Source organism: Dermacentor silvarum, chromosome 2 (genome assembly GCF_013339745.2).
Source record: "Dermacentor silvarum isolate Dsil-2018 chromosome 2, BIME_Dsil_1.4, whole genome shotgun sequence".
In the NCBI taxonomy this organism is placed as follows: domain Eukaryota; kingdom Metazoa; phylum Arthropoda; class Arachnida; order Ixodida; family Ixodidae; genus Dermacentor; species Dermacentor silvarum.
This window is the reverse complement of record NC_051155.1, coordinates 228,511,581-228,524,699: the sequence shown is the minus strand read 5'-3', so window position 1 is coordinate 228,524,699 and position 13,119 is coordinate 228,511,581. Positions and strand designations below refer to the sequence as shown.

The following is a 13,119-nucleotide window of genomic DNA, read 5'->3' as shown; positions in this document are numbered from 1 at the left end:
ATCTCTAAACTGGTGTCATCCTGAGAATTAATTCTGAGTGGATCCGCCTTGCGAACTCTACGGCTACAATTTGTAAATTGCAATATGGAGCATCAGGTAATTAGTTAAAAACTTAAATATTGAATTTTTGTTAATTAGTCGATTATGCATTTCAATTTTTTGTGCAAGTAATGTGCGCCTCTTCGAGTAGACCAGCTCATTGACTAGAATTGGGCTATCTGCCACAGGCAATCTTAAATAAATTTTGAAAGTGTTCGCTGAAACACCCTGTATATACACTGCTTTGTTCTGCTGTTGCCCTGATGGTGATTGGGCTATCTTATCCGCTTGAAATCCTAGACGAATATCCCGGATCCAACTTGGGATAAGCGACCATGTCACCATGGGAGATCCGAACACGCTTGTAGCATTCCATGACGTTTCTTCCAATGATATGTTTTGGTTTGTGACGGGTTAGTGACACGGTATAAGTATAAACTGAGATGACGCATCGTTCAGCACTGTAGATAATATCGCATAAAAGTTATCTATTGTTGGGTGGCCCCCATTACAAAGTTGTTATCGCGTTCTGTTACTTCGCCGGACCGGCACGTTCATTATCCTTCGAAGCTTGCTGGTCGCCACGGAGTGCCCTTGACTAGGGTACATCTATGTCCTCCTCACCAGCGGCGGGCGAGGACATCGAGGCACCCTGTGTCGACTGCTTTCGATTGTGCTTTTGTACCTTTAGCTTCTGGGATTCGCGTACGTCCGACGTACCTTTAGACAGTGTATTTTCTTACCCATATGAATGTGACGAAAAACACGAATCGACTCTGCTATACAACGTTAATGCGTTTAGCAATCTAGCGCACGATTAGTGCGTAATTGGTGATGGTGTGCTTTATATGTTGTAATGATTATTATGAAGTGCGGCACATACGCAGGGACCAAAGTTGGCATCGGAGAGTTTCATTGAAGAGCCGCACATGCCCCGTGGCGCACATACGAAGTGGCACATACTCAATAGAACATGCCCAATAGCAGGTATACCCAGCAGAGTTGCGGAATAACATTCCATTCCGGAGAATGGAAATCCCCGTTAATTACAATCCTTATAACTCTTCTGGATGATGACAGCTGGACCATTACCACTCCTGGAGTAGCTTAGCTGATCCATTCCCATCCTCAAATTCCAGTAAATTATACCCTTTTCTCTATAATTGTTTACTACTTGCGCTTGTGTGCCTCCTAGGAGAAACCATATTGTTACTCGAGCGAGGGATTAATACATTGAAGACTATTTACAACATATATTTATAAGACAACTGCACCGCTGGCCAGTTCAGCCGACAGCTCAATTTTGGTTTGGTTTGGTGCCATATGGGTATACTTCAACCCACTACGAGGGGTCGGCCATGAAAGAGAGAACAGAAATCTTTATTATAAAGTGAATCTAGCTTTGGAGAGGCGTCGTCGTTCCAGAATGCCTTGAGCTCGGGCCCCGTCCTGGGCCCTCGCGATCCTCGAGGTCGGAGCAGGCCAAGGCTCTCTCCCAAAGCTCGTTGGTGGGATAAGGAATCGGAGGATTTAGCGGTGCCTGTCTGCAACCCCCTACTATATGCCTAAGGGACCCGGGTTCTCTGCAGAAGCGGCATTCCGGAGAGAATTGTGCAGGGACTATGTGGTGGCGTGGAGCAGAGGTAGAACACCGGGCTTCTAATCTGAAGGTCGTAGGCTCGAATCCTCCTCCAGTTTACTACATTTTCAGGCATGGAGTCACGCCTGACACCGGCAAAAATTATTGCCGAGAGATAGTGGGGCTATACTAGTCCAGGTGCAACCAAATTAGGAAGGGCCACTAATCTTCAACAAAGGCACTCCCTCACCAGAACAGGAATTGGCCTCCCTGGTGACTCCTGTGACAGGGGTAATTGTAAATCACAGGGAGAGGCCTTCGTCCCGCAGTTACAGTGGCTAGAATGGGCCACTGTACTGCAGTGGACATAAAAATAGGATGATGATGGTGAGGTGGTGTCAGGTTGGGTGGGGGAATGTATTGACTTGTGGAGCTCGGTGGAATCTCTCCTGCTCTCTAGGTAGTGACTTGTGTGGGGGAAGACATGTTCCGCGGGTTAGCTTGTAATGTGTGATGTCTTGGTACGAGACTAGAGGGTGCATGCGCTCGGACTCAGATTCCTCGCCGTCGGCTCGGCGATCTCGTTGCCAGGAATGCCGTGGCGAGCTGGCGCCCAGATCATCATGACTGGTCTCTTCTGAGCGTGTTGGTATGAATTCTACCGCTAGCTAAGTTGCGACACGCCTGTTAAAGAGTCGGTCACTATGACTTGAACCTCTGTTTGGGAGAGCGCGAGAGCTATGGCCGCTTCCGCGGCTTGGAGGGGATTGCTTCGGGGGAAGGAAATGCTGCTCCGGTGTTCTTAATTTGTTCACGATTACGGTGGCTGTTGTGGCATCCCTATGGCCACAGACATAAATCGGGCGACAGCTGGTAAAACGAATACTTAAATGGAATTTTGTAACTATATAGAGCCCAAGGAACAGTTCGACTTCTTCGTCAGGGCTCCCACGCGCATCGTCCAAAAGAAACACGCAATGTGCATGTAGCATTTTTTGAATCCTTAACAAAGTTACAAATAATCTTACGTACTATTGTTTCGCGCAGGTACTGTTATTCTGCCACATTGAAAAGCAAAACGCATTGTTAGAGCAACTTGATTTCCCGCGAGCTGGTTCATCTTGAATATACCTTGCAGCGCGAAGGGACAGGAACAAAACCACGACAGGACGAGCGCTGACTGCCAACTGAAATTTATTTGAGGAAGCACCAGCCATTTATTATCTGTCGAAAAAAACAAGAATTATCAGGATCGACTAGCATGCGCACAGGGGCATTTCACGTATAGGTGTCGTACAGGTAGGTGTTTATCCAGAAAAAAAAAAACATCTCTAGCTTTGATTGTTTCCGCTCGGATGCACTTTTCTGCTTTAGCTATGCAGTAAATGCCTCAACGATTTCTCTTTCATTTATTTTTTATTTTCTCTTTTACAGATTATAAATTGGCTGTTGCTTCCCTGAATAAACTTACAGTTGGCAGTCGGCGCTCGTCTTGTCGTGGTTGTTCTCTTGTTCCTGTTCTCGTCCCTTCACGCTGCTTCAAGTTATATTCGCGTTGTTATGTTTTGCAGAACGATTTTTCTTTTTCTTATTTACTAGCACATTTTTACCAGCATCATATTTTTCAAACACACCTCTGTGGCCGCCAGTTATCGCGCTTTCTGGGTAGACAATGTGCAAGACAACATGACACATGTTCCAAATCACCTTGGACTGACGCAGGGTACGTGCAACCGTTTGCGACATCGATTAATTTTGGCCTCAATCCCTGTGTCGTAAACCAACATATGCTCTTGCTTAATTGAATCAGTCTTAACAACTAAATGTTACTGTCTTTAAATGCGCTTAATCCTTGTAACGCAGAAAAGCTTCCGGGTATTCATAAATGTAGAATGCCGTTTTGTTTGTAATTACCGCGGTAGAGGCGGCCACCTGTAAGTAGATACTGAACAAGCCAGTAAACTTGGAAATGTAAAAATTGACCAAGTCTAGCTTAAGGCAACTGGCAACTACCGGAGTTGTCACTCCACCACTCTGATACCCTGCAGTGACCCGATTTGGCGAGAAAGGAATGCGGTTCGATCCGGACAGCGATGCATGGACACCGGAATGTGCCTGAAGTATATCCTAAGAATGATAATCGCATTAATATTGAACATCTAGGTTCTTCCAATTCTTTTCGCGCATTTCGTCACTGCCGGTCTCGCGCCGCGCGGTTTGCGAGCGTCGTTTTAATCAGCACAGTGTCGGAACACTTCCACAGTTGCACTTCAGGAACGGCCACTATATCGTATCGACGCTGACGCATGAGAGTAATTCTGTGGGTTTTCCTCGCCGGTCGTCAGCGTTCTACTTCCGTTCATTTCTCGTTTAGCGAAACGTCGCCCTTGGACACGCACCACGTGTTGCGCAACGCTGGTGTGCTTCCTCCGGCACTTTCCGAGACTATATATATAAATAGACAACACAAAAACTACATGAATTGAACGTTCATAGTTCACTCTTTTGTCAGATATTTCGGGGAGCCCATGTGGTCAGAATAAGTACATAGCCTTCAGTTATGGCTCCTCTCATCGCAAGTGCAGTTAAGCTCGTTGTTGGTGTAGTAGTAGTAGTAGTAGTAGTAGTAGTAGTAGTAGTAGTAGTAGTAGTAGTAGTAGTAGCAAACTTTATTCATCGAGAACACCGCCCGCCTAGGGTGAAACGACACCTGCTCCTCTGATAGATAAAGCCAAAAATTAAGCTAAAACAGCGAAATTTCAAACAAAACGCCACGCACCTTCCCTCTCGTGGAAGCCCGCTCTCAGCCAGATAGCCACGGTCACAAGCACAAATCGCTCTTCGCAGTGCGTGTTTTGTCACTCACCATGACTAATCATCCAATGCAGAAGACGCAACGCCGCAAAAAAAAAAAAAAAAAAGAAAAAAGAAAAAAAAATAAAAGAAAAAAAAGAGGGGGGGGGGAAGGAAGATAGGGAAAGAAAGGAGGCGGGACCCAACGTCCCTTTGGGAACGCTAGTTTCTTCCACACACACACACACTCTTTCTCTCTCGCGCGCGAGCACGCACTGCAAAGAAAAGCAAAGCACCTTCGAGCGCGCAAAGTGGGGCTGACGCTAATCGGCTTCTGCTTTCCTCAACGAGTATGACACCGGAGGAACTTCCGTTGTCGTGCTCGTTACACAATACTGTACACTAATTAACGCTTCAAAATGGAAATAAATATTTTATTTACATTATAAAGTAGCATTGTTCAGTTCAGAAACCTAGCTGCCAGTCGCAGATTCATTTGTGAGCGGAAAAGCTTGAAGCACTAAGGGATGTGGGGAGCAGCACCGCATTTTTGACACTCTCACATGTTGTCCCTTTTTTTTTACCCTGCTTTTCACACTGCCATGATGGATATTGTTTGCCAGGATCAGTGGAATAGCATGTGGAAAATGTGCCCACTGCACTGCTTCGAGGCATATATGTGTCAGAACGTGTGCTACACATGCACAAATGTTTGACAAATAAACTAAAAATAAAAAATCTCACCATCTTGAATAAACCCCAAGTTGCATCTATCAATAACAATTGCAAACTAGTCCAGCTTATATTGGCTACCCCGCCCCCCTATGTAAGAATAGCTCTTTAAACCAACAATACCACCCATCCAGCAAATTGCCAGCGTTGGCAATATGGCCCCTGGCGATTCGCCAGTTTTGGAAGCCAATGGGTTAATGTGCAAGTATGAGAGGGACACATGTAATGCAGTGAACAAAAAAGATACCATATTTTTGGGGTCATGAAGTTAAACTGTGCCGAATGTTGGTGCTGTATTATGCTAGACAACTAGCCTAGGGCAATAGTCTCTTGAAAACGCATTGCCATGTTAAGTTTTTCACACCGCATAGCCCACCTATCGGGCACACAACTTGTGTATTCCAAGAATGCATTACAAGGAAACTGTATACAACAACCATGTGGAAAAATATGTGCACAATGGCGAGGGAAATTTTAATGATAAGTGGAGGGGGCCAGCCAAGCAAAAGACTTGGGATGCTACTACAGTATAAATATACAAGAGATGAAAGGAAGATAAAAAGAAAAAAGAAACCACACACACATCCACTTGCACACAAACTCGGAAAGGTAGGCAATAGTGAGCACCATAAAATGAAGTAAGTGGAAAGTGGAGCTTTATGGCACCGTCAATAAACAAAATGTTATACATCTCTGTCCTGATGGCTGCACCAGTGCACACCCTGTTTAACATCATCGAAAACAACAGCAGCAAATAATAGCTTGGGAACGTAGGTAATGACTTTTTCACAGGAAACCACAATATCTTTTTGTTCACTGCTGTAAGACCGAGCACACGTAAGATGTGATAAAGCTAAATACACAGCCAATGCATGCAGTGATGAAAGTGGCCAATTTTCAGCAGCAGTTATGACATGTAACCAGAATACAACCAGTCCAACGGGAATTCACGTGCACAAATATGATGATGCTGCCATGTCACAGTGCATGTGATAATGTTGGTATTAAGTTGTATGTATAATGGTGCTGTGCTGGTCATATGCATTTGACATCTAAAGCTTTTTTTTTTGCCTTAGGTGTTAACAGCAACAGTACAACCTATCATGATGTGCCTAAATGTCAACATTTTTCTACTTCAGTAATATTGACCCAACTCACAAGTGACCGAACTATTCCACATATATATTTTCTAAAGTAACTGAAAGTGTGCTTGAATCCTTTCATAAATCTCTGCAAATTACCAAAAAGAGGAAACATCCTCTTACAGTTAATTTGCAACCGGCTATTGTGTACCATACAACATTCGAAAATGTATGAAACAGGACGGAATAGCAAGCACAAATTAGTAAGGATTGGAGCTTTATTGGTGGGCCTGCGACTGCTCCTGGAATCTTTTTTCGAAGATTCACTGAACGTAACTACATAGGAGAGGAACTGAATTACAAAATTGATCCAGACGCAGCATTCCTACTCTGGCTGCACGCGTGGAGCTGCAAGTCCAGCCGGGGAAACTGAAGCTCTAGCTCCAGTCTCTTAGCAGCAGACAGCAGGTCCCGTTCTGCAAACCTGGGAGCAATGAGCTGCAGGCTCAGCGGGAGACCGTTATGTGAGAGGCGACAGGGCAGGCTGACTGCAGGAAGGCCAGCCATGTTGACTGGTTGTGTGCAAAAGTCTTCGACAGACACTCTCTCCCTGTTGTCCTTAAGTGCCCAGCCTGAATACTTAGGCGCTTCAGTGAGAGTTACAGGCGTTAAAAGCAGTTGAACACCAGATTCGAACACCCTCTTGAAGTCATCGCATATCAAGCGACGCACTTGCAGAGCTTTCATAAAGTACTTGTCGTAGTTTCTGCGCAGCAGGAAAAAGTTTCCAGCCAGTATTCGGCCTCGAACGACTTCGTTAAATCCTTCGTGTCTCGAAGATGCGTACAGGGCTTCCGTTGAAGAGTCGTCGTCAGCGCGGTGCCCGTACTCGAGACCATCGTAACGAGCGAAGTTCGATGCCACCTCGCAACAGTTGAGCACCGAATAACACTCTGTTGAATACTGAGAGTGCGGTAAAGACACTGAGGATACGACGGCGCCTAAGGAATCCAATTTATCGGCCACGTAGCGCCAAGTATCTACTACTTCGGGCGCCATGCCGGGACAGTGATACTCTCTCGGAACGCCAACTCGGATGCCGGAAAGCGACGGCTCGTCGTCCAACTCCAGATTCCGCGCGTGCTCGGGAAGAGACACACAAGTGGAGTCGTTTTCGTCGACGCCAGCCATAACGTTAAACAACAAGGCGGCATCGTCGACTGTTTTCGCTAATATGCCGGGAACGTCCATGGAATTTGTTAGCGGGATGAGCCCATGCCGAGAAAGTGCTCCATACGTGGGTTTCAGTCCGATCACGCCGCACCGTGACGCTGGGTTGCGCGTGGAACCACCAGTGTCAGAGCCCAAAGCACCGAAAGCACAACCCGCCGCCACAGGAGACTGCACTGCCGCCGGAACTGCCACCAGCGATATGCCACTCATCCAACGCGTTCTTACCTAGATACTTCCACGGATTCCTAGTCGGTCCAAAAGTGGAGTCAGTGGCACCGGAGCCCATTCCAAACTCGTCCATGTTCGTCTTGCCAAGGATGACCGCGCCTTGTTTTCGAAGACTCTCGACAACAGTCGCAGTGTAAGGTGGGTGAAAGTCGGCGAGCATTCGCGATCCACATGTTGTCCTTACACCAGACATGCAGAAGTTGTCTTTCACAGCAATCGGAACGCCATCCAAGGGCCCTAACGGTACATTCTTGGCCAGACGTTCGTGGCTTTCCTTTGCTTGCTCTTGGGCATCCTCAGATAACACCGTTACAAAGGCATTCAGATAGCTGGTTTCTTTGATATCTTTTAGACAGGCCGAACATACTTCCAACGGTGAATATTTCTTGCTCCTAAAATGCGTGGCAAGCTCTCTTATGGTTAGAGAAAGCATTTTAAACGCACAATCAACGAGCGAAAGTCCGCTTCGCTGTCTCCTGCCATGTGCAGCAACGGATGTTGAATGCAGCGCTCGCGCCACCTATTTCCTTTCAAGCAACAAACGCCGGAAAGCTCAACAAAAATAAAACTGAAACCGAAACCGCAATTTCTGAATGGCGCGAATGTCAAACCTGTGGTAAATCCTCTTCAGGCCACGCATGCCGCAATATTGCCGGAATAACGTGCCTAAATAAGCTTTTCACTGCAAAACCTTCGATCTTCACCACCACACTATATAGAAACAACCGATGGAAACAATTTCGAAGCGTGCTGATAGCCATGCTCACGATGATGTGGCGATGTTTAGCTTTGTTTTAGTGGTCATAGCCGGTCAGATCGTTGCTCTGCCTGTGTTATCAATGGGATCAGCTGACGGTGAACAGTAGATAATAGGGGTGACATAGAATCGAGTGGAAGGACTAGCTACGAAATCGCGGCTCTGATTTGTATGAAAAGTCGTTTCGCCTGAAACCTGCCTATCTGATTAAAAGAAGACTCGCATGCGCATCGTAAAGCTTTGTGAATGAACGTGAGGGAACGTCAGCAGGGATGATATTCTCGAGCGATAATTAACTTTAAGGGATACGATGAGTCACGTGAAATCTCGCGAAAGTGATCGCTCGAGGCGCACGCTGTCGCATTTTCGCAGCACGACCAGCTGCACTAGTGATCCACCGAGAGTTAATACTCAGACTGCCTTGTTTACCACGCAGTTAATACTATCACTGATCAAACAGCTATTTAATTTGACCTTAAACACGTACAAGAATGGCGTAATCCTCGACGAATTTGTCCACTGCAGAACCATAGAAAGTGGACAATATAGGCTGATGATGAAAGGAAACAAGTTCGAGTTTACAAGGGTTATATGGGAAATATAGTGGACGCCTTTTTGTATATGGTGTATACGCACTAGAGTTGCTGGAGTGACAACTCCAAGGTTAGAATGATTTCGGAATAATTATTTTCATATAGAGAGGTTGATTGTACTCCACAGATTTCCCTGTGATCTCCAATTACCCCTGTCTTAGCGCTAGCTGATTTCAGCTTGCGCCTGCAAATTTCCTAACTTCATCACCCCACCCAGTTTTCTGCCATCCTCGATCGACTGCGCTTCCTTTCTCTTGGTATCCATTCTGTAACTCTAATGCTCCACCGGTTATCCGTCCTACGCATTACATGGCCTGCCCAGCTCCACTTTTTCCATTTAATGTCAACTAGAATATTGGTTATCCCCGTTTGTTCTCTGATCCACACCGCTCTCTTCCTGTCTCTTAACGTTAGGCCAAACATTTTTCATTCCATCGCACTCTTGGTGCAGTCCTTATCTTGTTCTCGAGCTACTTTGTTAACCTCCAAGTTTCTGCCCCATACGTTAGTACTGGTAGAATGCAATGATTGCACACTTTTCTTTTCAACGACAGTGGTAAGCTCCCAGTCAGGATTTGGTAATGCCTGCCGTATGCACTCCAACCCAATTTTATTCTTCTGTAAATTTCTTTCTCATATGATCAGGGTCCCCTGTGAGTAACTGACCTAGATAAATGTACTCCTTTACAGACTCTAGAGGCTGACTGGCGATCCTGAATTCTTGTTCCTTTGCCAGGCTATAGGACATTATCTTTGTCTTCTGCATATTAATCTTCAACCCCACTCTTACACTTTCTTGGTTGAGGTCCTCAACCATTTGTTGCAATTCATCCCCATTGTTGCTGAATAAGACAATGTCATCTGCAAACGGAAGGTTACCGAGATATTCGCCATTGATCCTCACTCCTAAGCCTTCCCAGTCTAAGAGCTTGAATACTTCTTCTAAGCAGTGAATAGCATTGGAGATATTGTGCCTCCTTGCCTGACCCCTTTCTTGATAAGTAATTTTCTACTTTTCTTGTGGAGAACCAAGGTAGCTGTGGAATCCTTGTAGATATTTGCTAAGATATTCACGTATGCCTCCTGTACTCCTTGATTTCGCGGTGCCTCTATGACTGCTGGTACCTCTACTGAATGAAATGCTTTTTCATAATCTATGAAAGCCATATAGAGAGGTTGATTGTACTCCACAAATTTCTCAATTAACTGATTGATGACATGGATATGATCCATCATAGAATATCCTTTCCTGAAGCCAGCCTGTTCTCTTGGTTGACTGAAGTCAAGTGTTGCCCTGATTCTATTGGAAACTATCTTTGTTAATATTTTATGCAATACTGAAAGCAAGCTAATGGGCCTATAATTTTTAAATTCTTTAACGTCTCCCTTCTTATGGATTAGTATAATGTTGGCGTTCTTCCAGCTCTCTGGTACACTTGAAGTCATGAGGCATTGCGTATAAAGGGCCGCAAGCTTTTCAAGCATGATATCTCCTCCATCTTTGATTAAATTGACTGTTATTCCATCTTCTCCAGCAGCTTTTCCCTTGGTCATGTCTTGCAAGGCTCTTCTAACTTCATCGCTAGTTATAGAAGGAGCCTCTGTATTCTGTTTGTCACTACTTCGAATGAAAGTAGCTTGGCTGCTCTGGGTACTGTACAGGTCAGTATAGAATTCTTCCGGAAAGGTGGTGGCATGGAGCCGAGGTAGAACACCCGGCTTCTAATCCGAAGGTTGCAAGTTCGAATCCTCCTGTAGTCCACTACATTTTTAAGCATGGAGTGGTGCCTGACACTGGCAAAAAAAAAAAAATATATATATATATATATATATTGCCGAGAGCTAGTGGCGCTATACTAGTGAAGGTGCAACCAAATTAGGAAGGCCCACTAAGCTTCAACAAAGTCACTCTCTCACCAGAACAGGAATTGGCCTTCCTGGTGCAGTATTCGGCCACTACCTCCTTAATGGCAAAACTATGCTCGCACACAAATATTACATTTCCAGGTTTGCTTATTTGTTACGCCTCGAAAGACTGGAATGTCCTTCCTCATCTAGTAGTTGCCATTTCCTGCTGATCATAGTTTGTTCAATGATTAAACTTTTTCTCTATTTGAAAACTGTGGTAACTGGCAACGCCTTTTTGTATATGCTGTATACGCACCAGAGTTGTGGAGTGACAACTCCAAGGTTGGAATGATTTCGGAATTATTTTCAAACCTGCAGAATGAAATCGGGAATAGAATGAGAGTCCAATGTTCCGGAATGGAGTTGGAATGGAATGGGCATACAGCCCTTGAGTACTAAACGTTCATTTTAAACAAGACTACAAAACCGGTATATTTGCCAATCTTACCCTAAACCAGACTTGGCCAATTCTTTACATTTCTCAGTTTTTCACTCATATAGTACATACAGGTGACTACCTCTAGCGTGGTAATTACAAACAAAAGAGCATTATACACACTCATTTCTGAAGACCCAGAAGCTTTTCTGCATTACAAGGATTAAGCGCATTTAAAGACAACAACCTTTAGTTCTCAAGACTGATATCAATTTAGCAAGAGCATGTTTCATTTATGACACATGGATTGAGGCTAAAAACGATGTCACAATTAGTTGAACACTCCGCCAGTTCAAGGTGATTTGGAACATGTGTCATGTTTTTTCACACACTGTCCACAAAGCATGATAACAGGCGGTCACAGAGGTGTGCCTGAATAAAAATTATGCTGGTTAAAATGTGCTAGTAAATAAGAAACAGGAAAGATCATCTTGAAAAACATAACAATGCAAATATAACTTGAAGCAGTGCTAGCGGAGAACAGGAACAAGAAAACAACCACGACTGGATGAGCGCTGACTGCCAACTTAAGTTTGTTTGAAGAAGCAACAGCCAATTTATAATCTGTAAAAGAGAAAATAAAAAGAAATATAAGAGAAATCATAGAGGCATACTGCATAGCTAAAGCAGAGGTGCATCAGAGCGGCATCACTTAGCCTATCAAAGCTAGAGGTGTTTTCTCGGGATAAACACCTGTAGTGCCCCTATCAAAGCTAGAGGTGTTTTCTCGGGATAAACACCTGTAGTGCCCCTGTGCACATGCCAGTCAATCCTAACGATTCTTTTTTCAACAGATGTTAAATGGCTGGTGCTTCATCAAATAAACTTCAGTTGGCAGTCAGTGCTAGTCCTATCGTGGTTGTTTGCTTAATCTTGTCTTCGTCCCTTTGCGCTGCTTCAAGTTATGTTCAAGATTAGGCAACTCGCCCAAATGAAGCTGTTGCTATAACAATGCATTTCGCTTAGTATAAAAGTGAGAGAATAAAGTACATGCTTGAAAAAATAGCATGCAACATTATTTGTAATGCTTTAAAGATTCAAAAATATTTTTGCTGGGAGGCACGTAAGTGCACAAAGTAAACAATTATCGAGAGAAAAGCATTTCATTTACTGGAATAGAAGGAGCATAAGGGATCAGCTGAGCCACTCCAGGAGTGGGAATGGCACAACTCTCACCGTCCTGAGGATTTAAAAGGAGTGGAATTAACAGGTATTTCCACTCTCCGAAATAGAGTGGGAATGGAAGGCCATTCTGCAATTCTGATACCTACCCCTTATACATTACCTTTATATGGAGCCAATAATGTGCAGTGAAATAAACCTACAAGTGCCCCAATCGGGACGCACACCATACATGGGCACATTGCAACGAGACCACGGCACTCTTTCATCCTTGCATCACACCTCGTAATTGAAGATGCCATTTCAACAATCAAGGAAAGAAGAATTCCATGCTTTCAACCATGATACAAACAATAACTGTAGCATTTCTCCACATAAAATAGGTCCCCTTCACAGCTACCATAGTTTCCATAGGAATCTGTCATGCTGTTACATATTGTGTATGTGCCAACAAACACAGTGAGTTTCTTCATGCAAGAAACACCGTTTGATTTAGTGTTATTACAGCTTTTTCTAAAGCAAAACAAAAAAAAAATCACATTATTTAAAGTGCTTTTGCTGTGTGGTATGGGAACCTATTAAACCATACATGCACTGCTGACACACATAAACCTCAA

General features: G+C 44.4%; 1 protein-coding gene across 1 annotated transcript; it reads right to left on the bottom strand.

Moving 5' to 3' along the window:
• Positions 1-4,711: 4,711 nt before the first annotated feature.
• LOC119442817 (glutamyl-tRNA(Gln) amidotransferase subunit A, mitochondrial-like) lies at positions 4,712-8,175 on the bottom strand. The gene is given in 2 exon segments (XM_037707850.2): positions 4,712-7,602; positions 7,604-8,175. Coding segments are annotated over 2 exon segments (1,536 nt in total). The 5' UTR covers positions 8,120-8,175; the 3' UTR covers positions 4,712-6,582.
• Positions 8,176-13,119: the final 4,944 nt, after the last annotated feature.